Below are 26,505 nucleotides of genomic sequence, written 5' to 3'. Positions count from 1 at the left end.
AACAGAGCTCCCAGATGGTTTTCGCTTGTCTACAAATATTGCCGGAAGGTGGTGGTGTGACTAAGAGACAACAAGGCGAGTCTGACCACATTCTCCACCAGACTCGCAGGAGAACCAAGGGGATGGGAACCAAGCCTCGCTCGGCCCAGTGAGGTCTAGTGAAAAACACATGGGACTTGAGTAGCAGAGGATACAAACCTCACTTAAAAATATATATATTTTTTTTTTTAGAGAAAAGGGGAAATGATCTCCCTTCCAGTCAAACATTAAAACATGAGCCATAGCCTGAGGATAAGAATCATGAAACCTGCAGAGACTTTAAAGCTGCCCACCCCCCACCCCACCCAAGAGCTGCCTTACACCCTCAAATCACCACCAGTGACAATTCAGGTAGGACCAAGGACTAACAAAGCAGAACAGAAATAAATTATAAAGTAAGACAACACTAAAGACATGAGGCCCTAAAGCTTGGCTAAAGGAAGGAAGGATTCTGCAGCGGGAGTTCGCCAGCTCATTAAGCCTCAGCTCCAGTTTTTGCAGTTTAATATTATCTCCCTGAATTATTTCTTCCTTGCACGCTTTTCAGTAAACTGCAGTTTTAGTATTTAAACGTCATAAAAACCTCTACAAGCAAGCAAGAAGCTGGGGCTACCAAATTCCTGAATTCCAGTTCCCAAAGGGTGGCAAACACCAACATCAACCAGGTTAGAAAACACTGCAGTGAAAAGCCCTGTCTCTCTCAGGCAGAGTGCTTGGTTTCCAGGGCAGAGAACAACTCGATACAATAAGGAGAACAGGCAAATCATCTGACAGTGGCACCAAGGAGCAAGGAGTTCTTCTGGAGATTAGCCTCAAATGGCCAAAGGGCATTTCCCACATTTAATAACCCACGGTTCATTCAATTCAATACACATTTAATCGGCCACAGTGCTAGCCCTGACATCTCAGGATTCAACTAAACTTTGACACTGCACTTAAGTTACTTTATTTACTGGCTTGACCTGGTGGTATAGGTGTGATATAGCATATTAGGCACGTAACTGTTTCTAATGTTTTTTTTTTTAAATTTTTATTGGAGTATAGTTGCTTTATAATGTTGTGTTAGTTTCTACTGTACAGCAAAGTGAAACAGCTATACGTATACATATATCCCCTCTTTTTTGGATTTCCTTCCCATTTAGGTCACCACAGAGCACTGAATAGAGTTCCCTGTGCTATACAGTAGGTTCTCACTAGTTACCTATTTTATACATAGTATCAATAGTGTATATATGTCAATCCCAATCTCCCAATCCATGCCCCCGCACCCCGTTTTAATGTTAAAACCTTAATGGGATTCCTGGGATTAATACACATTTTGTTTGACCTACCAAATTATTTAAAGGTCTCTGATACTCAAGTGATCCTAATGTACTATAAGATGCTTAAAAACCACAGATAACTGTATTCACAACAAGCACATTAACCAGGCACTTAAAAGATTCTACAAACATTAAAATGATAACGGAATACTGTAAACTCTATGTCAGTAAAATCAACAATTTACATTAAATTAATAAATTCCTTTAAAAAAACAAAATCCAAACTGACACAAGATGAAACAGGAAATCCGAATAGCCCTACAACTTGTAAAGGAATAATATTTGTTTAAAACAAGCAAAACCAAATTTTAAAAACCTTCCCACAAAGAAAACTCCAGGACCAATGGTATCACTGGTGAATTATAACAAACATTTAAGGAAAAAAAAATACCAGTGCTACATACTCTTTCATAAAAAGAGAAGAAGGGAACATCTCCAAATTTGTTTTATTAGGTATGTATAACCCTGACACCAACCCTAAAAAAGACATTTCATACAAAACAAGAAAATCATAGGCCACTCTTTCTCATGAAAACAGATGCAAAATTCTTAAAGTATTAACAAACCAAATCCAGCAATGTATAAATAAAAAGTACAACATATTACAACCAAGTGGGTTATCCCAGATACTCAAGGTTGGCTTAAACACTGAAAATTCATCAATGTAATTCACTACGTTAACAGGCTTCAAATATTCTTCCCGCTTCAGCCTTTAAAGATTTGAAACTATCCCTATATGGTTCTTTCCAACCCTTTGATTTCATACACTCCTCAAACACACCACTGTATCTTGCAGGATAACAATTAAAAACTCATACAGAACTTCGCTGGTGGTGCAGTGGTCAAGAAACCGCCTGCTAATGCAGGGGACACAGGTTCGATCCCTGGTCCAGGAAGATCCCACATGCCACGGAGCAGCTAAGCCCATGTACCACAACTACTGAGCCTGCACTCTAGAGCCTGCATGACACAACTACTGAAGCCCGCACACTCTAGGGCCCATGCTCTGCAAGAGAAGCCACCGCAATGAGAAGCCGGCGCACTGCAACAAAGAGTAGACCCTGCTCGCTACAACTAGAGAAAGTCATGGTCAGTCACCTCATCACAGGTTGTTTTCTTAAAGGTTGATTTCTTAAAAACATCTATATTTTGGGACTCCCATGGTGGTCCAGTGGGTAAGACTCCACGCTCCCAATGCAGGGGGCCCGGGTTCGATCCCTGGTTGGGGAACTAGATCCCACATGGCGCAACTAAGAAGTCCACATGATGCAACTGAAGATCCTTCATGCCAAAACTAAGACACGGCACAGCCAAAATAAATAAAGAAAAATTTTTAAAAATTTATATTTTATAAATGTTAAGCATGAACAACTTTTTAAAGTTACTTAATAAATGTTATCTTTTCTTGTCCTTTGTCTGATGTATGTCTGTGGCCCCATTCCTAAGGAGTCCCTATTTTATTTGCCCCTACTGACCTCCCTTGCCCCCTATTCTATCCAGAATTTCTGCCCCCCTGTCACTGCCTGATGCCTGGCACAGAACTGCAGCAGTTCTTTTCTTCCAGCATGTACCGCTTTAAAACAAGAGTTAACGCAGTTGCATAATCTAAATGGTTGCTATCAGCCCTAGTCCAGAAGAGAGACCTCTATACCCTAAATGCCAATGAAATGTTCTCAGAAAAAGTTTAGTCTTTTAGATTAATGAAAACTCAACTTCCTGGTATTGTTCTAGTCTTCTGTCTTTCAAGGAAATAAAGGGTAAATAAGGGGCAATATGTAATACAGACAAAAGGCACAAAGAAATCCTTCAGTTGTTGAAAGCTGTCTCCAACCCAAAGGAGCCATTTTGGAACAAGTCACTGAAAGGTTTGGATGCTTAAGACAACTCATCAGCACAACTAAGAAAGCACCTCATACAAATATCACTCCGGGTGCAGTAGCTTGCTGTGAAGTCTCACGAAATGCCACTGGTCCCTGCTGAGGCTGGAGACACAGGGAGCAGCCTGGTTTTTTCTCAGACGTTCTTCACCTAATATGGAGAAGGAGCTCTAAAAAAAAGCCTCAATCACTGCCTACTTCATACAAACCAAGATCACCAGGATCTCTCATCTTTTGGAACTCACTTGGTTGTGCACACCCATGAACAGGTAAGAATTATCTCAGCAGGAGCATCAGGTAGTATGGCTTTGCATGAATACTGCATATATACCACACATAAAACAAGATGTTCTGGTTTAGCTGTCTTTAAAAGGCCCAGGAACAAGACGTGGCCCTTTAGGGCTAGAAGGCTAGGACAAGAGGTCAGACAGACACAAGGGACATAACAGTCATGCTGCTGCACCACCTGCTGGGCCGAATGTAACCCCTGACTTTAAGCAGACCCTTGTTGCTCCCATTTTTACTGAAGGCTGTCACTGTCAATTTCTTTGCCCTCCAAACATAAGAACTCCTTGATAAACTCAGCTTTCAAAATAATCTTATTCAAGAGGGTACATCTTGAGACTGTTACCGAATCCCAAGCAGCAACAAAACACTACACGTTAAACACACAAGGACAACCTCCAGACACACACAGAAGAGAACAGAATAGGTCCTTCCTCCTTACCTGGGCGATGGCTGACTCATTGTCGGCCAATCCCAGTAAAAAGATCCGCACTTTGTCGATCTTCACCGGGACCGTTCTGCCTCTCCATTCCACTTCACTCATGGTGGCTGCCTGCTTGGCTCGAGTCTGAGTGATCAAGGCCTGGAAGGTAGTTTTAAAAAGTTAAAGCTTTAACTGTGGATATGAGTGATCAAGGTGAAAATCAGCAGAAACTATCATTTGTCTCTTTCTAAAACTAACATATCACAGCTTATAGAGTATATACAAATTTGTATTTAAATTCCTCCCTGGCATATTTCTTAGCTTATAGAAACTCCAATATTAAAAGGACACGACAGAAGGCTTCACGAGCAACACTAAGTTTTGGCAAGAGTGTAAGTGTACACTCTTTTTGTAAGAGTGTAAGGAGAAAAGCATCGCAAGCAGAAATGTAAATTAGTAGAAACTTACTAAAAGTATTTGTCAATATGTATCAAAAGCTTCCAAAACATTCAATTCCACTTTTACAAATTTATCCTAAGGAAATAACTAAGAATGTATACAAAAACTGGGGACACAGATATTCATGGTAATACCAGTTACCACTTTTAAACAATCAACAATAATGAGTGGTCAAATAAAACATGTACCACAATGGAATACCATGCGGTCATCAAAAGATGCATAGAAATGTATTTACTGAAGTGGAAAAAATGCACGTGACATTAAATTTAAGAAGCACGTTACTAAACAGTGTATACTGAGATTCTATTTTTAAAACATATGCCTTTTTCTCTACATATACAAGTTTGCAGGACTTCCCTGGTGGCGCAGTGGTTAAGAATCTGCCTGCCAATGCAGGGGACATGAGTTCGAGCCCTAGTCCGGGAAGATCCCACATGCTGTGGAGCAACTAAGCCTGTGCCCCACAACTACTGAGCCGGCGCTCTAGAGCCCACGAGCCACAACTACTGAAGCCAGCACGACCAGAGCCTGTGCTCCGCAACCAGAGAAGCCACTGCAGTGAGAAGCCTGCGCACTAGTGAAGAGTAGCCTCTGCTCGCCGCAACTAGAGAAAGCCCGCATGCAGTAGTGAAGACCCAAAGCAGCCATAAATAAATAAATAAATAAAATTTTAAAAAAAGTTTGCAAGATATTCATCATATCATTAACAGTGGTTACCTCTGGGTGGTAACCCACATGATTCTTTTTTTTTTTAATTAATTAATTTTATTTTTTATTTTTGGCTGTGTTGGGTCTTTGTTGCTGTGGTGGTGAGCAGGGGCTACTGTTCATTGTGGTGCACAGGCTTCTCATTGCAATGGCTTCTCTCGTTGCGGAGCACGGGCTCTAGGCGTGTGGGCCTCAGCAGCTGCGGCATGCGGGCTCCAGAGCACAGGCTCAGCAGTTACGGCACACAGGCTTAGTTGCTCTGCGGCATGTGGGATCTTCCCAGACCAGGGCTCGAACCCATGTCCCCTGCACTGGCAGACGGATTCTCAACCACTGCACCACAAGGGAAGCCCCTAAATGATTCTATTTTTTTCCCCCCAGTCTTTCCCAGTCTTTTATATTTCCTACTTTTTCTACGAGTACCAAATTAAGAAAGTTGAACACTTTAAAATACTAAGTGAAAATAGTTTTTGCTAAAAATAGATATAAATATGCACATATTGACAGCAATTATCCTCGGATGATGGGATTATGGATTACTTCTTTTACTGGACTTTTTTCAAACCAAAGACTTTTCACAAAAATGTGCATACTAGATTACCTCCAATTTTTCAGCCAGGAGACCCTCAGTGCCCCCAGACCTCAATCTCATCTGCATGAGTTCATTGATAGCTGACTGGTCCCCTGAGAAAAAGAGAGATATTGAGTGGAAAATCCTCGAGGGAGTTGAGTGTTCCCTCAAGAACCACTAGATTCAACTCCAAGCTCTTCTCCCTCCATAAGCACGTTTCAAGGCCTCCCAAGTCCTTTCACAAAGCTCTTGGTGAGTAAAGAAGATGGCAGGGCCAAAACCGAAGCAATGGAATTCCCTTCCGGATTTCGAGCAGGGCTAACTCCGACAATTCTACTTTTTTCATCAACCAAAACCCACACCAAATATGGAAGCAAGGGAAAGGGAAGAAAGTTAAAGAAATTCTCTAGGCTCTCTGAGATGAACTACCACCAAGCCACCTGTCGATGCCCCATGCAGCCCGCTCACCAATGTTATATGCGCAGTAGCGGATGTTGGGCGAGATCTCCTCCACACGCTGGTTGTACAGCACAGCCTGCTCTTCTGTGAAAGCGCTGGCCAGCTTCTCATAGATAGTCCTGCGAGGAAAGAAACATCACGGCTCACAGCAGCCTCACTTTAAGAAAATAAACTCACAAGGAACACAGACCAACTACCAGAACTTGCAAGTTCTGAGGCTGAAAGAGAAGAATCAACATTTCTAAAGAGAAGAAAAAAAGAAAGAAATTGTAATAACTTTCACAGAAACAAGCATTAGCTGATCTGCAGTTGAATGTGACTATCGTCAAAACTGGCCACAGCCTTCGGACCAGAGGACTTACTTGCATTTGTTAAAAGCCTCGATGGCAGCTTTCCATTCTTGATGTTCAAACCGCAGCATTCCTGAGAGGTAAGCTGTGTAAGCCTGTAAGGTGACGGGAAAGAGAAACTGCGTCAACACCCGACAACCAGACAGCCCAACCGCCTCTACTTGCTTCGAACTTTGATATCAAGAATACAGAGATATTCAGGTTGATTCTAAAAGAAAAAAATTTATTTCACTAATAAAATGTGATACATAGGTAATTTTATGATTCATTTTACTTCCTAGGAAAGAACTTCAAAATAAAGAAAATTTGTTCCCTTCATTTTATTTAACAACCCACTTCTGGGCTATAACATAAGCATTAAAAGTTGAAACATCTTTCATCTCTTTTCAAATATTCCTTAAGAAAAAAGTTCTTATTTTGTGAACTTCCCAGATACAAGTTCTCCGTGCACGTATCAAAAGACGCATGGGCTTTCTTAAAAGTTAGAGCTAACTGTTAAAAACCAAGAGCTCAAAAACAAAAACAAGAGCCAACTTCACCTTTTAAAAGCAAGATTAGGTTTTTTCCTCTCCTGACTACAAACATATAATGTAAGAAACTCTATTCTGTTTACGTCTCTAAGCTCCACAATAAAGCAAAGCTGATGTTGAGACACTAACCTGAGCCTCCAACTTGGTCTTGGCGTCCACACGATTGCTCTCACACAAGCGTTCCAACTCCTCCGCATGCTTCACAGCTTTGCGTAGGCGAGATAACAAATGGAACCGTTTTCGGGGTTCAGTGTTGGCTTCCTGTTTGAGCTGCATGGCATAGCTCCAGGCTCTCTCAGCATCCATCAGAACCAGAAGCAAATATCTAAACCAGAGACAGAATGGGCCAACTGAACAGCAAAAGCCAGGAGCACCAGACTCAGATATTCTCTGACGTGCAATCTTTGGCCTCTCAACTCTTCCCTATGCTCTGCCTTGCTTTCCTCCTCAGAGCTGCTCTTCAGTATCAACCATGGCTCCCAAATCAGCATCTCTGATAGGTTTCTAACCACCTATCAGACACATCTCATTGAAAAGCCTGCTATTGCCTCAAACTTGGCAAACCCAGACTTACCCCTCCCAAATTTAACAAATAGAGGCAGTCTAGGCACATAATCTGGCCTCATCTTTGAATCATAGCTCCTTCATCCCAACTCAGTTAGAAATCAAGTCCTTGAGAAGCAGTGTATACATACATATATATGCGTGTGTGTGTATTTTTTTAAACTGAAGTATAGCTGACTTAAAATATCATATTAGTTTCAGGTGTACCACACAGAGATCCGATATTTCTATATATTATGAAATGATCACCACAGGAAGTCTAGTCACCATCTGTTACCATACAAAGGTATTACTATATTATTGACTATATTCCCTATGTTGTGCATTATATATCCCTGCGACTCTACTGTATAACTGAAAGTTTGTACTTCTTAATCCCCTTTCCCTATTTCACCCACCCCTTCCCACTTCTCTCCCTTCTGGCAGCCACCAGCTTGTTCTCTACAAGTCTTTTTGTTTGTTCATTTGTTTTTTAGATTCCACATATAAGTGAGATCATACAGTATTTGTCTTCCTCTAATTTCACTTAGCATAATACTCTCTACGTCCATCCATGTTGTCGCAAATGGCAAGATTTCATTCTTTTTTATGGCTGAGTCACATATATGTAACCTGATCTTGCTTTTAAAAGATGAAGTTGGCATCCCTTGTTTTTGTTTCTGAGCTCTGGTTTAAATATATATATAAATATAGATATAGACATAGATTTAGATATAAAACCTTCTTTATCTGTTATCCTTCAGTGGACACTTAGGCTGCTTCCACATCTTAGCTATTGTAAACAACGCTACACAATAAACGCTGGCGTGCATGTATCTTTTTTAATTCGTGTTTTTGGGAGTTTTTTTCAGATAAATACCCAGAAGTGGAACTGCTGAGTCATATAGTTCTATTTTTAATTTTCAGAGGAACCTCTGTACTGTTTTCCATAGTGACCGCACCAATTTACACTCCCACCAACAGTGCACGAGGGCTCCCTTCTCTCCACATCCTCACCAACACTTGTTATTTCTTGTCTTTTTGATAACAGCTATTCCGACAGGTGCGAGGTGATATCTCATCATGGTTCTGATTTGCATTTCCCTGACAACTAGTGATGTGGAGCATCTTTTCACGTGCCTGATGGCCATCTATATAACTTCCTTGGAAAAATTTCTATTCAGATCCTCTGCCCATTTTTTAATCGAATTGTTTGTTTTTTTGATATTGAGTTATATGACTTCTTTATGTATTTTGGATATTAACCCCTCATCGGATATGTCATTTGGAAATATCTCCTCCCATTTAATAGGTTGCCTGTTCATTTTGTTGATGGTTTCTTTCGCTGTGCAAAGAGAGGCAGTATACTGAAGTGGTTAAGAGCCTGGATTGGAATCTCAGTGCCACCACTCACTAGCTGTATGACTTTGGGCAAAATACTAACCCTTTCTGTCCTTCTCTCTCCCATGCAGTAATACATATAACACACTTAGACCAGAGCCTGGCACTTACTAACTGCTATATAAGTTAGCTACTTCATTGTTATTATGGTGAATCTTTCTTTAAACTACTGCCTTGATTAATCTTCCTTTAACTGTAGCTTAGCCTGGTCTCACTGTTATAACAGACTCTTCCTAACTTGATCTCATCGGATTTAATCAATCCATCCTGCTTCATCCCATCACGCTCTAGTTTTCTGACTGTGTCTCATACACCAAGCTCCGAGCCTCTTCGCTGCCTGAGCAGTAGCTAACAACTGCCCAGAGCATTACAGTTCCTACACTGTATTCAAAGACATCATGGCATGCTGTTTCCCTGAACACAGAATGTCTTTTCCTCTCACAAACCCTTAAAGGTCCAGCCTCCTCCATGCAGTCTTCCTGGCTTCCCCATCAAGAACCCCCAAACTAACTTCTCCCTTCCAAGACTTCAGAATTCTTATGAGTAAATTACACACAATATAGCAGTTTTGCTATCTTGTAGTGTTCCCTGTTCTGTACTCAACCAATATCTCTCAACAATATCAGAGTCAATGAGGTTCAATAACTATGCCTCCCCAACTCTTCTACATCCAATATGGTGTCTAACTCAGTTCTGGCCACGTACCGGACCAGGGGGCAGCAAACTTTTTTCATAAAGGGCCCAACAGTAAGTATTTTAGGCTTTATAGGCCCTATGGTCTCCGTCACAACTACTCTGCTACTGTAGCACAAAAGCAGCTGTAAGCAATATCTAAATAAATGGTGTGGCTGTGCTCCAACTTTATTTACAATAAACAGGTGGCAGGAAGACCATTTTGGCTCACAGGTCAAAGTCTGAGGAACTGACCCATAGACTTTTAATACATATTGCTTTCATAGAGTAATCCTGCCATGTTAAGCATGAATGCATTGAGCATTGAAATACAAAACTCTTCTGTAATAATTTACACATGTCCAGATTTTGCTTAAGACATAATGATTTAAGTAAGTACTCAGACATTGAGATTTGCGTTCTAGAAACCTTACCTAATAACCAGTTAGAGTCTAATCGCTGACTTCAACATTTGCCATTCTACCATAGCTCCTGAACAAGTTAAGAGTCTCTCTGAGGCTCAGTCTCCTCATTTTATAACACAGGAGTAGTAAAGATGTCTATCCCACAGGATCACGTGAAATAACTAAGAGCCTGACACAACACCTGTCACGCTGTAATTGTTCAATAAATGTATTAGCAAGATGCATTCAGCACTTAGCACTGGGCAGTCAATACCTGTTATCAGTCAGAAGATCTTCAGTTACTTTTTTCCCTGTGAATTTGTGTCTGTTCCCCATCTTGAAGTTAAGTGTTTTCCGAAGACGTCTTTGTCTACGGGAACAGTAGCCTCTGTAGGAAACCACAACCAAAAATCATTCGGCCAAGCTGATAATACTTTCAATAGTAAATTCTACAATAAGGTAAGGTCAAAAGTTCAGGGTATTCTACTATATGGTTGCTATAGGTACCACCATCCTCTTGCAAACATTTATTGAATGGAAAATTGCAAGCAATATGACTGGTATCACAGAAAACATGAAGAGACAAGGACACAGTACCCATTCTCAAAGAACCCATACTCTAGTTGGAGAGAATCATGCAGATAGAATGGCAACCAAAAAAAACAAGGCCAATGTCAAATTGAATGTATAGGACACAAGTAATCATTCTCTTCTTGTTAACCCACTTTGCTGGAGTGGACTTATGGTGGGTTTTGAAAGAATGAGTAGGATTCTCATGGATGTAAAAGGGAAGAAGGGGCATCCTGAGGGAGACTGTGATGACAATGAAGACGTGGAGAAAGAAACTGCAAGCATATTTGAAGAAAAATGAGGAGGTTAATTAGGATATCAATAAGAAAACTATAGACATCACCTCTATGCCAAGCCTCTCTCTTCTGTACTCATGCAACTTTTTATTCTTACTTCTACTACAATATGAGGGCATTATATTATGTTCTTAATATGTCTATCTCACTAACATAAACTCCTTTAGTGCAAAGATGATTTTATTTTCAAGTTTCCCCCAATGTCATAGCACAGTGCCTAACATATAGATGTGCAGTAACTGTATTTTGACTAAATTGTGTAAAAGTACATGTAAAATTTTACCACCCTTAATCAAATAATATAGCATAAAATTTACAATGCAAAATGATATTAAATGGTACTTCAAAATCTCAGTCTTAAAGCTACCAGAGCGGACTTCCCTGGTGGCGCAGAGGTTAAGAATCCGCCTCCCAATTCAGGACACACGGGTTTGAGCCCTGGTCCGGGAAGATCCCACATGCCGCGGAGCAACAAAGCCCGTGCACCACAACCACTGAGCCTGCACTCTAGAGCCCACGAGCCACAACTACTGAGCCCACATGCTGCAACTACTGAAGCCTGCGTGACTAGAGCCCGTGCTCCGCAACAACAGAAGCCACCGCAATGAGAAGCCCGCGCACCACAATGCAGAGCAGCCCCCGCTCGCTGCAACCAGAGAAAGCCCGAGTGCAGCAACGAAGACCCAACACAGCCAAAAATAAATAAATAAATTTATTAAAATAAAAAAGCTACCAGAGCACAGGTTATTAAAAAGAAGAAGTAATAGTCTGACCGAATCTATGAACTAGATCTTTTCCCTCGATTCATAATTATGCTTTAATTACCACTTACCCTTTCACATAAAAATCAAATGGGACACTCACACATTATGAGTAGAAATATAAATCGGTAAAAATTTTCCGGCAATATGGATACATTTATCAAGATCCTTAAAAATGTTCACACTCCCTGAACTGACTGTCTATTTCTATACTACTCTATGCTAAAGAAATGATGAGAAATACAAAGAGGTATGAACAGAGATTCACGGGAACAATATTTTTAAACCTACAAAACTGGCTACGATATAAATAACCAACTTGGGGGAACAGGTAAATAAATTATGGTAGGCCTATATATTGAGTTATAATGCAACTAATAAAAATCACGTGTATGGAACATTTTTATAGGCATGGAGGAATACATACCATATAACGTTAGGCAAAAAAGCGGAATACAAAGTTGTATATACGATATGAGCAAACATGAAAAAAATGCATAGAAAGAGACTAGGAGAACAAAAATACTACTTGGTAGGCACATACATACAAATATATTTATGTACTAAAAACGTACTAAAAGGTACACATCAAAGTCATTTTTATGTTATGAATATTTTACCACCAAAAGATCTAATTAAAAATGTAACACTGAAAACAATTAATAATAACTAGAAAAAACAAAAACAAAAATCGGAGTCAACCACTAGCCATTCAATTGGGGAACAAAAGCAGACTGCGATTCATCCCTGCAATGGAATACTACTGAGCAGTATCTGTTAGGTGAGAGAATCTAGACACAAAAGGCTATGTTCTGAAAAAAGCAAAACTATAACAATGGAAATCAGAACAGTGATTGCCAACAGCTGGAATGTAACCCAGATCCTACAATACGGTTAAGTTTAAAAAAAAAAAGATTACCATAACTATTATTTTCAGCAGAAGCCTCCAATGTTATCTGCAATACTGTGAGACAAAATGGATAAAAAGATTGGCTCCTTTTAAATTTGAAAATTAAGTATCTTCTTGAGAACTCAATACAAGTTAAGAACTAGACTTTCTAGGTATACTTTCTGGTACAGCAGAGTAAGTAGGATAGTAAAAAAGCAAACCAAATTTGAAAATTCCACAGAGACTTGTACATATCTTGCGCACGATACTAACCTGTACCTCTGAAAATCTCCATGCCGTAAACCATGCTGCTGCTGGGATTCCTTAATAATCTGAAGAACTAGAGCCAAGATTAAGGAAAAGCTTACAGTGCCAAGAATCCAAATAACTCAAAACATTCATCTATATTAGTACTATTGGTCTACATCTGTATCAAATCACAGCACATTAAACATTTCTGAAATACTGAGTACATTAGTGAAATCTCTGGTAAGCATTTTCAATAGCTCTCTTATCATAGGACAGGACCAGGGCTAAGCATGTAGAAAAGTTGACTGCCTGAACTGTTACTACTTTCAAACTAAAAAAGGAGGGCATCATTAGCCATTGAGGCTTAATGAGACCCAACAGCTAAAGCTGCTGGATTCTAAATACTGACTACATCTGGGGTGGTTCCCAGTGATTTACACCTGGACCCAATGTTTTACTCATTTTAGCAGATTCAGGTTATAAATGACATGTACTACTCCTCTATTTGCATAACCTCCTACATCTGCCAAATCTGACTTTCCTTAACAGCTGTGATGCTGCATGTGTCTATGGTGAGCACATGCCAACCAAACCAGACCACAGTTTGCATTAAAATACTAGTTTTTCTTTTTTTAAAAAAAAAGCCTTGAGCAAACTCTCCTTTTTAAGAACCTTAAAATATTTTAAGATTATGTCCCAAACTTCAGGAAGTCCAACGACCTTTGTCTACGATTTTAGTTTTCTTTTAAAGTTTCCTCAATGCTTCTTTACAGATGTATTTTAAAACACTGAACAATAAAAGGGCTATTTCAATAACTAAAAAGAGACAAACATATATAAGGTGTGCAGTAAAATCAAGGCGTTCTAACATCCATTTGAAAGGATACCGCCCGTTCAAAAAGTAAAACTTCAATCTCCTGAAAACTTCACTATATTAAGATGTCAAGCTAAATGTATTATTTCAGAAATTCACCTACATTTTCTCCACTACTTATTCATTTCAAAAAGCCACAAACTAATGTCATCAACACTCAACTGTGGTACACTCTGATGAAAACTAGAAACCGATTCATCTGAATGACTCTCAACAAGATAAAAGGTCTACAGACCTATTAAGAAAGCTATACAAGTAATGTTAACAACCTACAATGATTTATATTCAAAATGGGCAATAAGCTTTCCCTTACAACACGTAACTTTTGCCTCCATTTCCAAAGCATCAAACTGTAATTTTTATTATGCATTCCCCGACAGCTGTCAGACAGAAGTATTAGGCCAAAAGGTCAAGACTGCAGTTTCCTCTCCCCAGTTCAGTGGCCCCAGTTGCCAAGGCAGTAGTTCATCAGAGTGGCCAGTGTCAGCCCCATCACCAGCCCTCCAACTGGGCAACTGCGGGTAAACTGAAGAAAACTGCCCAATATTCCGGTGCCGCTTGAAAGAAGAGGACGTTCCCCAGACTGGAAGACAAAGAAGATGCGAGGAAAGGCCAGTCGAAAACCAGACCCTGAAACTCTGAAGTGCCAAAAAGTAGAAGCGAGAGAAACTGCAACCTTCGGCCTCTCCTGCCCAGGTCGTGCCGCAACCCGCCGCCTCTCCCGCCCCCGGCCCGCCAGATCGACACGTAGTCATTGCGAGTTAGGCCCGATTACTGTAGGATACTCTCCAAACTCAGGCTATCTCCGAATTCTTTGTTTGCCTTCGATCCAGCTGAAGGCCGTTCGTTTTCCTTATTTTCCTCTCCTCCGGCACCGCGTCCACCACCGCTACCGCCGCTGCTGCTACCACCGCCGCCTGCAGGAACCTGTTTCTCAGCAGCCATCTTGCCCCTGCGCCGCAGAGCAGGACGGGATAGAGAAGGCGGGACGACCGGGGAGAGAGAGAGAGCGCGGAGCCGGCTCGGATGGGCTGACGGGATACCGGCGGATTCCGCCGCCGACGGCCCTGCCCGCAGGCAGCGGCCACTTGTTGGAGTGCGCCTGCGCGTGGACTAGGCTTCCGGGTCTCAAACGGTGGTGGGCTAGGCTGAGGGCCCGGAAGCTCGCGGACGCCGTAACTGCTGAGGTCTCCTGGGGGCAATCCTACTTCGCATCCACCAAGGGTGGAGGATCCGGAGATGTGCCCCTCCCACACCTCCTGCATCCCTGCACAGGGGATCCGGCTCACGTCCCGCACACAGAGAGCGGGTGCAGTTGGCTAAGACCTTTGGATTTCGGAGTGTCTACCTCCCCGGGGGCTCCGGAGATGGGGTTCCCACCCTACGCAACGAAACACCACGCCTGGGAGGAACCGCCTCTGTCTGCGCTTTCCTTTGGAGCCGACCATAGTGCAGGGACTTTCCCTAATGGATGGGGATCGGTGCCTTTCCCTGGACTTCCGGTCGAGCAGTCCGCGGAGTGAGAAGTGCTGAAGCGAGGGATACCATGAATCTTTCCTCTGCAATATGGCACTGCGAGCTCTGGAGTCTGATCTCTGCAGCTCCAATTCTGCCTCTGCCATTACTGGTTGGGAGATGTTGGGCAAATAATCTCCCTCATAAACCTTTTCCCTCATCTGTAAATGGGGATAACCAATTAGGGTGGTTATGAAGACTAAATTAAATGGTGTATTTTTAAAGTAAGTCTGCACTAATCATTAGGGAAATGCAAATCAAAACCACAATGAGTGATCACCTCACACCCATTAAGGTGGCTACTATTAAAAGGACAATAATAACAGAACATAACATGTATTGGTGGGGATGTGGAGAAGTTGTAACCTTGGTGCACTTTCGGTGCAAATATAAAATGGTACATCCACAGTGGAAGACAAAAGAATTGCCATATGATCCAGCAATTTCACTTCTGGGTATATATCCAAAAGGATTGAAAGCAGGGTCTTGAAGAGTTATTTGTACACCCACGTTTATAGTAGCATTATTCGCAATAGCCAAGAGATGGAAGCAACCCAGCGGCCCTCAGGGATAAGCAAAATATGGTCTGTCCATACAATGGAATATTATTCAGCCTTGAAAGGGAAGGAAATTCTGACACATGCTACAACATGATTGAAGCTTGGAAATATTGTGCTAAGTAAGGCAGTCGTGAAAAGATATGGTATGATTCCACTCATATAAGGTATCTAGTGTAGTCAAATTCATAGAAAGTAGAATGATTGGTTGCTGGGGGCTAAAGGCAGGGGAAATGCAGAGTTATTGTTTAATGGGTATAGACTGTCAGTTTTGCAAGATCAAAAAGTTCTCGAGATTGGTTGCACACCAATGTGAATATACTTAACACTACTGAACTATACACTTAAAATGTTTAAGGTGGCAAACTGTGTTTTGTATATTTTACCAAAAATTAAAAATAATTTTTAAAAAAGTAAGTCTCCCAAATGTCTATCAACAAGTGAATTTGATAAAATGTGATTATCATACAATGGAATATTATTTGGCCATAAAAAGGAATGAAGTACTGATACATGCTACATTGTGGATGAATCTTGAAATCATTAGGCTAAGTGAAAGAAGGTATACACAGAAGGCCACATATTGTATGATTCCATTTATATAAGATGTCCAGAATAGGCAAATCTATAGAGACAAAGAGTGGTTGTGTAGGGCTAGGGGTGGGAGGCAGGAACAAAAACATCCTAAAATTGATTGTGGTGATGGTTGCACAACTCTGTGAATATATTAAGAAACAAATGAACATTTTATATGGGTAAATTGTATGGTATGTGAATTATATTTCAATAAAGCTTTTTTTAAAAAAGTAAGTCAGATGATGTTAGTCCTCTAGTCAAAACTCTGCAATGGCTCCACTTTTTAGTCAGATTAGAAGACTTCCTTGCAAGGGAAAAAAGTCCTACATGCTATGCCTCTCACCTTCTCTCGTGCCAATCTCCTTCTTGTTCATTCAGCTCAAGCCATACCACGCTCCTGGCTTAGGGACACGGGCACACTCCTGCTTTAGGGCCTTTGCGCTGGCTGTTCTATCTGGAATGCACTTCCCTTGGCTATCTGCTAGGCTAGCTCCTTCAACTCTTTGCTCAAATGTCACCTTCCTAATGAGGTCTGCTTGACCACCCCATTTTAAATTGCACCATCACCACCACTCCAGTACTCTCAATTCCCTCACCGTGATTTACTTTTCCTGCAAGTACTTAACTTGTAATTGATTAATAACTTGAGTTATATTTGTCTCTTCCCTGCTAGAAAGGAAGCTCATGAAGGGCCTTGGTCTTTGTAGAGCTCACTGGTAAATCCCAAGGACCTAGAACAGTGCCTGGAAAGGAGTAGGTGCTTTATAAACGTGTATTCAATAAATGAATGGCAAGCATCTCAGAAACATGAATGGTCATTATCTTCCTATTCAGTGAATAAGCAGGCAGGGCAGAGGTGTGAACGAGGCTTCCTTACCAAGAGGAGCAGGTAGCTGGGCTCCTGAGGCTGAGATCCTGGAGGGGAAAGTGGAAAAAGAATGTTTTTGACTAGGACTCAAGGAACAGGGCAAGGAAAGGGGAAGCAGAGGTCAAGCCACAGAAGGTAGTGATGTTCAAACCCAGTTTTAGAACTATATAGAAACAGTGATGATTCTGGGTCACGGGTGTTTGATGCCTAGTATGTCAAAATCAGAAACAAATATTTAAGTTGTTTTTTGCAACCTAAACACCCTCCTGGCTATCTAGGAAAATGCTCCTGATGCATGGTCCTCTGCTGTTTTGTATTTCCTTTAAGTTTCCCCTTGTTGGATATCTGAATAGGGTAAGGAGAAAAAGAAGAAGAGTTGGATTCATCCAGATTCTACCAACTGGCCTCAGGTCTCTCACACACATGTCATTCCATTCTCACCAGAGCCCTCTGAGAAGGTGTTATTAGCCCATATTGTAATATTGAGGAAACCGAGCCACGGCGCCAGGAACACAGCCTGACACACAGCAGATGCTCAATAAATTTTTACCGGACTGAATTGGAGGGGGAGACGCTCAGTGAGGGAGAGAAGGGAATGAAATCCTTCCACCATCCCTTCCGCTGTTCCTGGGAATTAGAAGTGGGAAGAGGCGTGGGGCACACGGCAGGGCCGTCCCACTCGCCAGTTCTGGAAAACGGCAGCACTCTCATCCGCCTCCGCCCTTCATCACTCCCACCCCACGCTTTAGGGGCCACCTGCAACTCTCTCGAGGACGCTCCCCAGCCTGCCCCAGGAGGTCTGGCGCGCCCGCCAGGCTGCAGGGAAGTGCCGAGGCGCACGGGGTAGCGGGCGAGCGCTCCCGGCAGGCGGTCCCTCCACCACTCCGGCGTCTGCCCCGGAGGTCGGTTCGCTGCTCAGCCCGGCACAGCCCGGAGTCGGAGGCTGGAGCGCGCCGACGCCGGAGGGCCGAGGAACAGACACTGGCGCGGCCCTCCGCCCCAAGGGTGGGCAGCCTGTGCCTTGGCCGGGGCGCGCCGAGGCCACTGGACAGTCCTTCCCCCAGCGCGGCCGGCCGCCAGGGGGAACACCCCACCCTTCGGCTGCTCGCTCCTTCCCCTGCCCCCAGCGCACCCGCTTCTCCTGCCCCAGCCTCAGCGAGACTCACTCCGTCCGCAGCTCCACCGAGTCGCTCCGGGCGCTGCAGCGGCTGAAAACCGCCGGAGCTGCGCGCTCGCCAGGACGCAGACGGCTGCAGAAGTCGGGGCAGCCCCGGTGCAGCGGCACTATGAATGGCTCGGGTGGCCTGAACACCGAGGACACGAACGAGGCGGGCGGCCGGGGTAGCTGGCAGCCTCATCGTTCCCATGCTATTTGCGCTCATCTTCCTCGTGGGCACCATAGGCAACTCACTGGTGCTGGCCGTGCTGCTTCGTGGTGGCCAGGCGGTCAACACCACCAACCTGTTCATCCTCAACCTGGGCGTGGCCGACTTGTGTTTCATCGTGTGCTGCGTGCCCTTCCAGGCCACCATCTACACCCTGGACGACTGGGTGTTCGGCTCGCTGCTCTGCAAGGCGGTGCACTTCCTCATCTTCCTCACCATGCATGCCAGCAGCTTCACACTGGCTGCCGTCTCCCTGGACAGGTGAGCTGGCAGGCAGGCTGTGGCTGGAGAAGGGGGCTGGACTTGAGGGTCAAGGAGGGATGTGTGGAAAGTAGAAAAGAACACTAGGAAGGCAAGGGAAGCAGGAAGGAGTGAAAGACAAGCAGGCGTGTAAGAGGAAAAAGAAGAATAAGAATGGGGGACCTCCGTGTCTCTCTGTTAGGTACATCCTCAGGAGCTTCAGGCTGGAGACCTCAGCTCTCCAGCGCCGCTGACATCTGACAAAGCACAACGTTTCTGGGTGCAAAGGGTTTTCCCCCGTGCTGGGTCTCCTTTGAAGCTCGACGCCCCTGGGAGGCTGGGATGGGAGGGATTACTGTGCCCAATTTACAGACCAAACCGAGTTTGTAAGTGATTTGCTCAGAGTTGCCCATCCAGTAATCCTGTGCGTGAAGCCACTGGCCTGTCTCCTGGCGTCAAACTCGGGCGCCTCCACCTCACTGGCCTCCAAGCCACAGTTTGCTCCGCACAGCCGACTCTGGTGCGGACTGCAGAATTTGGGTCCTTCGTGAGGGCCCATGCCAAACTCCGAGCAAGCATGGCCAAGGCTCCCTAGCTCGGTCCCACAACCTGACCAACAGGCCCGGGGGCAAGGGCAGGAGAGGAGCGGGCCCAAGGGTCCCCCTGGAAGCTGAAGCTTGAAAGGACACCTGGGGGATTCCTAGGGAGGGAATCCTGGTATCTCCCCAGCCCCCTCTGTCTTCACGTCCTCCCAACCTTCCCTGGACAGGCAGCGAGGTGAGGCCACATTCCCCATATACCTCCCAGGTCCACTGAATGCCAAGTGTGTTGGTTCCAAGAAGAGAGCACTGATGGGACCCATAGAACGTCGGCTTCTCTAAAGAATTCCCTCGCGGTACCTTGCCTGACAGTGTCTCCAGGCTGTCTCCTAGGGCCTCAAGGCGCCTGGGTCCTACCTCTCCGGGCACCGTCACTGGTGGGTAATCACAGCCTGCCGGAGCCCCAAAGTCGGTTTACTCTTCGGGGTGCCCTCCCGGGTGGAATCCGATTGTGGTCGTAGTCTCAGGAAGAGCAGATGAGTGGCCTTTCCTGCTGCCGGGTCCCGCCCCACGTGTAGGCGCGGCTGAGGGTGTCCGGGATGCTCTGTGTCGCCCTCCGGGCTTGTGCGGTATTACCGTGCGCTAGAGACATTCCTCGACAGTGAGCGTGGGGCTCGAGGTGGAGGGGTCCGGCCCTGCCTCCGCGAATCCGCCGGCACACCAGACGTCTCCCTTTCTGGCCCGACCCGCAGGTATCTGGCCATCCGCTACCCGCTGCACTCCCGCGAGCTGCGCACGCTTCGCAACGCCTTGGCGGTCATCGGGCTCATCTGGGGGCTGTCGCTGCTCTTTTCCGGGCCGTACCTGAGTTACTACCGCCAGTCACGGTTAGCCAACCTGACCGTGTGCCGCCCGGCGTGGAGCGCGCCTCGCCGCCGCGCCATGGACCTCTGCACCTTTGTCTTCAGCTACCTGCTGCCCGTGCTGGTGCTCGGCCTGACCTACGCGCGCACCCTGCGCTACCTCTGGCGAGCCGTCGACCCGGTGGCCGCCGGCTCGGGCGCCCGGCGCGCCAAACGCAAGTTGACGCGTATGATCGTCATCGTGGCCGCGCTCTTCTGCCTCTGTTGGATGCCTCACCACGCGCTTAACCTCTGCGTGTGGTTCGGCCGCTTCCCCCTTACGCGCGCTACCTACGCGCTGCGTATCCTCTCGCACCTCGTCTCCTACTCCAACTCCTGCGTCAATCCTATCGTTTACGCTCTCGTCTCCAAGCACTTCCGCAAGGGCTTCCGCAAGATCTGCGCGGGCGTGTTGCGCCGCGCCCCGCGCAAAGCCTCCGGCCGCGTGTGCGTCGCGGCCCAGGGCACCCACAGCGGCAGCGTGCTGGAGCGCGAGTCCACCGACGTAACGCACGTGAGCGAGGCAGCCGGGCCCTCTGCTCCTGCGCCGGCGCCTCTTAGCTGCCAGTCCTCGAGCTCGGTTCCCAGCCTGTCCTGGCGGGACCAAAAGGCTCCCAAAGCCACCTTGACAGTTAATGTGACCCGAAGGCACTTAGGGAGTACACTTGGGTGTTGAAAGATTGGAGTCAGAGGTCGGGGGATCGTGGAGGGAGTTTCATCTGTTAATAAAACACGCAATCCAGGGCTTCCCTGGTGGCACAGTGGTTGAGAGTCCGCCTGCCGATGCAGGGGACGCGGGTTCGTGCCCTGGTCCGCGAAGATCCCACATGCCGCGGAGCGGCTGGGCCCGTGAGCCATGGTCGCTGGGCCTGCGCGTCCGGAGCCTGTGCTCCGCAACGGGAGAGGCCGCAGCAGTGAGAGGCCCGCGTACCGCAAAAAAAAAAAAAAAAAAAAAAAAAAACCACGCAATCCATTCCGCGGGCATTGGCGCGCCGTGTCTCCGCATATCTCGCGAGGCTCTACAACTTCACAGGGGCGCTCCGGATAAATGAGGGCAGGGTGCCCTGCTCAGTTACAAGGAAAGAGGGCGGCCCGCACTGAAGGCGGCAGAGTTAAAGTCCGCGTAGAAATCCCTAACTGAGGCTGGGGAGCGCGGGACGACCGAAGGCTCTTTGCACGTGGCCATGCGGAAGCGCCAGGTGTATATAGATCGGGGAGCCAGCAGCCGCCGGTGAGCGCGACAAAGGCGGGCTGAGTGTTTAAGCGTGCTCGATAAACCGGTCGATGACAGACTTGGACACTATGTGTGTTCCTAGTAGCGTTCGTGCGCCTGCGGGTGGCGAGTCCTTGCCTGTTCCCGGCTCCCTGGGGTCCCTTGGAGCCATGCCAGCCAGAGCAGTGCCTACCCACCTTCAGCCTTTGGGTTTCCTTCCTTCACTGCAGCTATCTGGGATCTGGTCTCCAAGGGCTTGGTTTATCCTCAGGCCAGGAAAGTCACCCGCACACCCGTCAGTCCTGCTCTGGGGCGCACAGCAGCGGTTCTAAGGCACTGCTGGACCGGGGCAGGCTGAGAATCCCGCCCCGAGCTTTGGTCAGGAGCCAGCCTCTACCTGTCCCCAGGTTTGCCCCACTCCCGGAGTTCTTGAGCCAAGCTTTTTACATGAAATTAGTTCAGTGTTTGAGAAGAGGCAGGATAACCCAAGGGTGTGCCCACTTCAGGTCTTTGAGCACAGAGCACTTTGGTAAGGATCTGGGTATTTAGCCAGGCGGTGCCTGCTGTGGAAACAGAGGCTGCACCTGGCCAGATTGGAAGGACAGTGTCAGAGAAAAGTGTGTGCGTGTTTGAGCAGGGCTCCCACGCTTCCCTGGTCTGCTTGATGGGTCCTGAGTGTGATGATTGGTTCCAGGTGGTGGAAATGGAGCAGGACCGGGAAGCATATAGGCAGGTGCCAGGTGGGCGGGGCTGGGTCCTGAGCTTTGTCTTCAGTTGTTTGCTGAACCTGGGGTGGGGGTGTGCCAAGTCCAAGGCTCCAGGGTTGGTGCGCAGAACAGCTGCCTCCAACCAACTGCCCAGTCGCGCAGAGAAGTGACTGAAGTGGAGGTCGTAGCTTGGCGCTGCTGCTCCATCCAGCCCCTCCGAGCAGCTGCTGCCAATGGCCCTGCGGCTCCTGCTCCATCTCACCTTCCTCGGGCTCGGAACCCCACCGTGGCTCCAGCGTGTCAGCGGTTGGCAGGTAGAAAGTGTAGGGTCTTGAGCTTTGGGATTTGGGCCCCAGGGCACTGGGTGACCTCGACCTCCATCCCTCAGACTGGTCATCCTTCTTCAACCTCAACTCAACCCCAGGAGGTTCAGGAAACCATCCAGATTCCGAACGGAAGCGCGCCCCTGCTCGTGGACGTGCAGGTGTTTGTGTCAAACGTGTTTAACGTGCTAAGTGTCCTCAGGCTGTGGAGAACTCGGGGGCCCAAGCGCTGAGCTAGGAATGGGACAGGACTCAGCCTAGTGAGTGCTGGGGTCTCCTTCCTTCTTGTCACGTAGCACCCACCCCCGAGGTGACCTGCTGCCCCCTCCCCCAGGACATCCTGCGGTACACAGTGTCCTCCACGATGCTGCTTCGACTGGTGAGCACCCACCACCAGTGTGGGGGCAGGGGGTGAGTAAGGGAGACCTCTGTAAGCCCAGCACAGAAGCACTGGCCTTCACCAACCTGCCAAGCCCAAGGGCGCATGTATACGGAGAGTGGGAGCCTTAGTAGCATCCTTGTGTCCCTAGTCCTGGCTGGACACTCGCCTGGCCACCGGCAGGGCAGAGTCACGCTGCCCTGGGACTCTCTCTGGACACCAGGACTCACTATCCGGGAGGTGTAAGTGAGGCGGGGGTTCTTGTCTCAGGAACTAGGCAGGCATAGCCCTCGCTATTCCCCATCTAGGGCCAGGAGGTCCTCTTAGTGAATATCCCCCTCCTGGTGGCCCTGCCAGACCACTGGCACAACTCCCATGCCTTATGGTGCCCCTTCTGGAACCCCGAGGGCAGTGGATGGCAGCTGGGCATATGCTGGGGTCTCCCCCTCCTCCCCCTTCTGAGGAGGAGCTGGGCCACTGGCTGTGGTACCTTTCCCTCTGCAGGCTCTGGGTGAACTGGCAGGGCCAGAGCCCACAAGCCCGAGTGGACCGGGATGGCCACATCGAGCTCTACCTGGTCCTCACCACGGAGACCAACTGTGACTTTGAGCTTTTCCACTTCCCCAGGGACCAGCGCCACTGCAGCCTCAGCTTCTTCGCTTTTGGCAACACTGGTGCTGACAGGACAGGAGCTGGGAGATGAAGGGAGAGGGGAGCCTCTGGCCTCCAGCGAACACCTGACACAGGGGTCCCGGCCCTGTGTTCACACCAGTCCACCCCCAGGCTTAGGGGAGCTGATCGTTCTGCTTTCACCGGGCACCTCCCACTCAAACAGCAGCCCCACCTCCTAGTCCTCCCCTGCTCTAGGCCGTAGCCCCCCTCCAGTCTTCTCTTCTCCCCCATCAGCTACCCCAGAGCAATGCCCCCAGCAGCCAGGGCCAAACTGCACACTTGCGTCAAGCCCAGAGGCTCAGGCTGCTGCTGGCTCATTCCTGGAAACATCCCGAAGGTGTAGCCACCCAGTGAATATCCCACAAGCCCAACAGGTGACCTCCAACTCGGCGGCGAAGTTCCATCCTTCCCTACATCCCTCCCCTCTGGGAAATACCACAGCTGCCGCCCAGTGAATCCTAATTATTTCAGGTGTGAGATGATATACTGGTGAATGAGTCTGTGACCATGTCCCCTCCATGAAGTGGTGCATTTATTTTTACAATGAAAACTCACCTGTGAATCTGATAAGGCCCTTCTAACTGGAGTAAACTTGGGGTCTTGCGAAATCCGGTTTGGAAAGCCCTTGTACAGACCAGTTTCCAAGTCTGCCCCCAGCAACCAACACAGGGCTCCAGCATCCCTGGGCTCCAGCTTGTCCCTGCCCCTACCCCCAAGAGAGATGCGGGGGCAGGGGTATTTCTAGTTCACTGTTCTCACCCCCACCCCTTCAGTGATGGAGCTGGAGTTCCAGGCCCATGTGGTGAATGAGATGGTGAGTGTCAAGAGGGAATACGTAGTTCAGGATTTGAAAACCCAAGTCCCATCCCAGCAGCTGGTGCCCTGCTTCCAGGTGACGGTGACTTGGGAGGTGGCTGCCGAGGGCTGATGGGGGCATCGAGGATGCACAGCCAGAGGCCGTGACATCACCCTTCTACCGCCCACCCCTGCGCAACCCCCACTGGAAAGTCCCGACCTTCTTCCTTCCAGTTGCGCCTGCAGAACACAGCGCTAAAGGCCATCATAGCGCTCTCGGTACCCGGGGAGGCACTGCTGTTGGCTGACCTGTGCGGGGCGCTGCTGCCCCTCCGGACGGCGCGCATTGCCTACAAGGTGACCCTGCTGCTGGGCTACCTCGTCTTCCACTCCTCCCTGGTTCAGGCCCTGCCCAGCTTCTCCTCCTGCAACCCGCTGCTCAGTAAGGCCCACACCCTCGCCTGGCCGGGGGCAGGACCACCTTGTGCCGGGCCCACCTCATTCTGCCCGCACCTGCTGTCGCCCCACCCCTGCCCACCTCCCCAGTTCACTACGTCACTGCCCTGCTGCTGCTGCTCTTCATCAGCACCACGGGAGACCGGGCTATTGTCCGGGCTGCTGGCCCACAGCAACCTCAGGGCTGAGAGCAGCCCCAGCCCGGTCCTGAGCAGGGAGCGGCACGACTGTGGGAACCCAGGGCCCAATCCTGAAGGTGGGCAGGGCCTGGGGCCCGTTCCTTGGGGGCTGCTGAGGAAAGAGGCCTAGGGGCAGAGCTGGTGGGCTGGGGTTGCGGGTTACCAGGCTGTTTAGAGGTTCCTGCATCCACTCTGCTGGCTCCACTGTCCTGGGTTCCATCACGGCTGCCCTTGGAAGCAGCAGGTCTGGAGCAGGGAGCAGGGTTAGCCTCCCTAAAGGCCCGGGTGACTTCAGACTCCCTGAGATAACCCTCTGCCTTGCAGAGCCTCTCTGTGGGACGTTTTTTCAACTCAAGATGACCTAGGATGGGCCAGACCCAAACACTCATTAGTTGTGACTCTAACGAAGGGCGAAATACAGACTGGCACCTCCTGGGATTCACCCTTCTGCTCCTGGAGAGTGTGCATGTCAGGTGAGCCCTGAAGTACACCTCCTTTTCCTGCCTCTCCCCACACAGAAGCCTCCAGAGGAGTAAAGGGGTCCAGGAGGAGCTGGGCTGAGCTGCTGCCCACATCTCCTTCCTGGTGTACGTGGCAGGGGCGCTGTGTAGCCAGTTCATCTGCGCAGTGCTCCGGATGTGGGCGACATGCAAGTTGGACCCAGCCCCTGGTGAGGCTGCACCCCACGGCGGGTGGCCCAGGCTGTAAGGGGCAGGGCCTGGGGCTACAGACCTGAGGAGTTGGGCTGTGACAGGGTCTCAGGAAAGAGGAGGGAGGGAGGTCGACTCTCTTCCCTAAGCCTGGAGGACCCCAGGCCACCCTGAGCTCTCCCTTCTGTTAGCATGCAAGAGTGTGGAATAAACCCATCATCCCAGTGCAAGGGTGCCTCAGGGGTCTGTCTTCACTGAGCTCAGCTGTTCACTTTTGTCAAAGTAGGTGGGGCCCACCTCATGCCCCCGACCCCAACTCTGCCCCAGATTGTCTCACGACTGTTCACTGGTCACCCAGTCCCCACACGCAGCCTAACTGCTCCTCTGCAACCACTGCTGCTTGGCTCCAGGCACGGGGTTGTCAGAACTCCTTCTGTGAAGTCCTGCGGAGCGCTGGCCCCCAGAGGGCAGGGGACAGAGCACTCCCGCTCCAGCCACCGGGGGGATGCCTCGGGGGCAGAACGCCCCAGACCGCAGGACTGCGGGGATGGGGAATGCGGTCTCTGCACTGAATCCGAGAGCGGGTCAACCCTGCTTGCCTTTCTCCAGGCCCTGTGGCTGCAGTGTGGCCAGCTCCTCCGAGCCCAACCCTCACGCCTGGGCTGAAGGCGGTTCTCCATCCCCAAGTCGGAGCTGGTCCGGGGGTGGGCCTGCTCTGCTCTCCTGCTCCTGTCCACACAAGGCGGCTGAGGGCACAGACCTCTGCCTTCCTTCCCTGTCCTTCCTGCCTTGAAGCCGTCACGTGGCCCCTGCGAGCCGCAGTCAGGGTCATGAAACCCAAGGCGCGGAGGAACCCCCGAGTT

The 26,505-nt window shown here is 48.1% G+C and overlaps 3 protein-coding genes across 5 annotated transcripts in view; 2 read left to right on the top strand and 1 right to left on the bottom strand.

Moving 5' to 3' along the window:
• The window catches only part of SRP68 (signal recognition particle 68), a 30,245-nt gene extending 15,562 nt beyond the window's left edge, over positions 1 to 14,683 (bottom strand). The window contains exons 1-8 of one of the 3 annotated variants that reach the window (XM_019938761.3): positions 14,472 to 14,683; positions 12,837 to 12,903; positions 10,322 to 10,435; positions 7,157 to 7,352; positions 6,510 to 6,592; positions 6,157 to 6,266; positions 5,719 to 5,801; positions 3,966 to 4,106 (exon numbers count right to left, since the gene is read on the bottom strand). In XM_019938761.3, coding sequence (XP_019794320.1) covers positions 3,966 to 4,106; positions 5,719 to 5,801; positions 6,157 to 6,266; positions 6,510 to 6,592; positions 7,157 to 7,352; positions 10,322 to 10,435; positions 12,837 to 12,903; positions 14,472 to 14,631 — 954 coding nt within the window. In that variant the 5' untranslated portion in view covers positions 14,632 to 14,683. Of the gene's footprint in view, positions 1 to 3,965; positions 4,107 to 5,718; positions 5,802 to 6,156; positions 6,267 to 6,509; positions 6,593 to 7,156; positions 7,353 to 10,321; positions 10,436 to 12,836; positions 12,904 to 14,471 lie in introns of those variants that run through there. The other 2 variants (XM_004310388.3, XM_019938762.2) reach the window with 2 other exon arrangements.
• Positions 14,684 to 18,488: 3,805 nt separating this feature from the next.
• Positions 18,489 to 20,960, top strand: GALR2 (galanin receptor 2). Its single transcript, XM_004310406.4, is given in 3 exon segments — positions 18,489 to 18,556; positions 18,558 to 18,848; positions 20,119 to 20,960. Coding segments are annotated over 3 exon segments (1,185 nt in total). The 3' UTR covers positions 20,945 to 20,960.
• A 1,318-nt stretch (positions 20,961 to 22,278) lies between these two features.
• On the top strand, positions 22,279 to 25,811 carry ZACN (zinc activated ion channel). The gene is given in 12 exon segments (XM_033846659.1): positions 22,279 to 22,511; positions 22,577 to 22,705; positions 22,846 to 22,890; positions 23,042 to 23,057; positions 23,060 to 23,132; positions 23,395 to 23,564; positions 24,336 to 24,460; positions 24,592 to 24,799; positions 24,904 to 24,950; positions 24,952 to 25,069; positions 25,511 to 25,552; positions 25,555 to 25,811. Coding segments are annotated over 12 exon segments (1,209 nt in total). The 5' UTR covers positions 22,279 to 22,421; the 3' UTR covers positions 25,701 to 25,811.
• The last annotated feature ends 694 nt before the right edge of the window (positions 25,812 to 26,505 follow it).

The sequence above is a fragment of the Tursiops truncatus genome, chromosome 20 (assembly GCF_011762595.2).
Source record: "Tursiops truncatus isolate mTurTru1 chromosome 20, mTurTru1.mat.Y, whole genome shotgun sequence".
NCBI classification, from domain to species: Eukaryota; Metazoa; Chordata; class Mammalia; order Artiodactyla; family Delphinidae; genus Tursiops; species Tursiops truncatus.
This window is presented reverse-complemented; position numbering and strand designations above follow the sequence as displayed.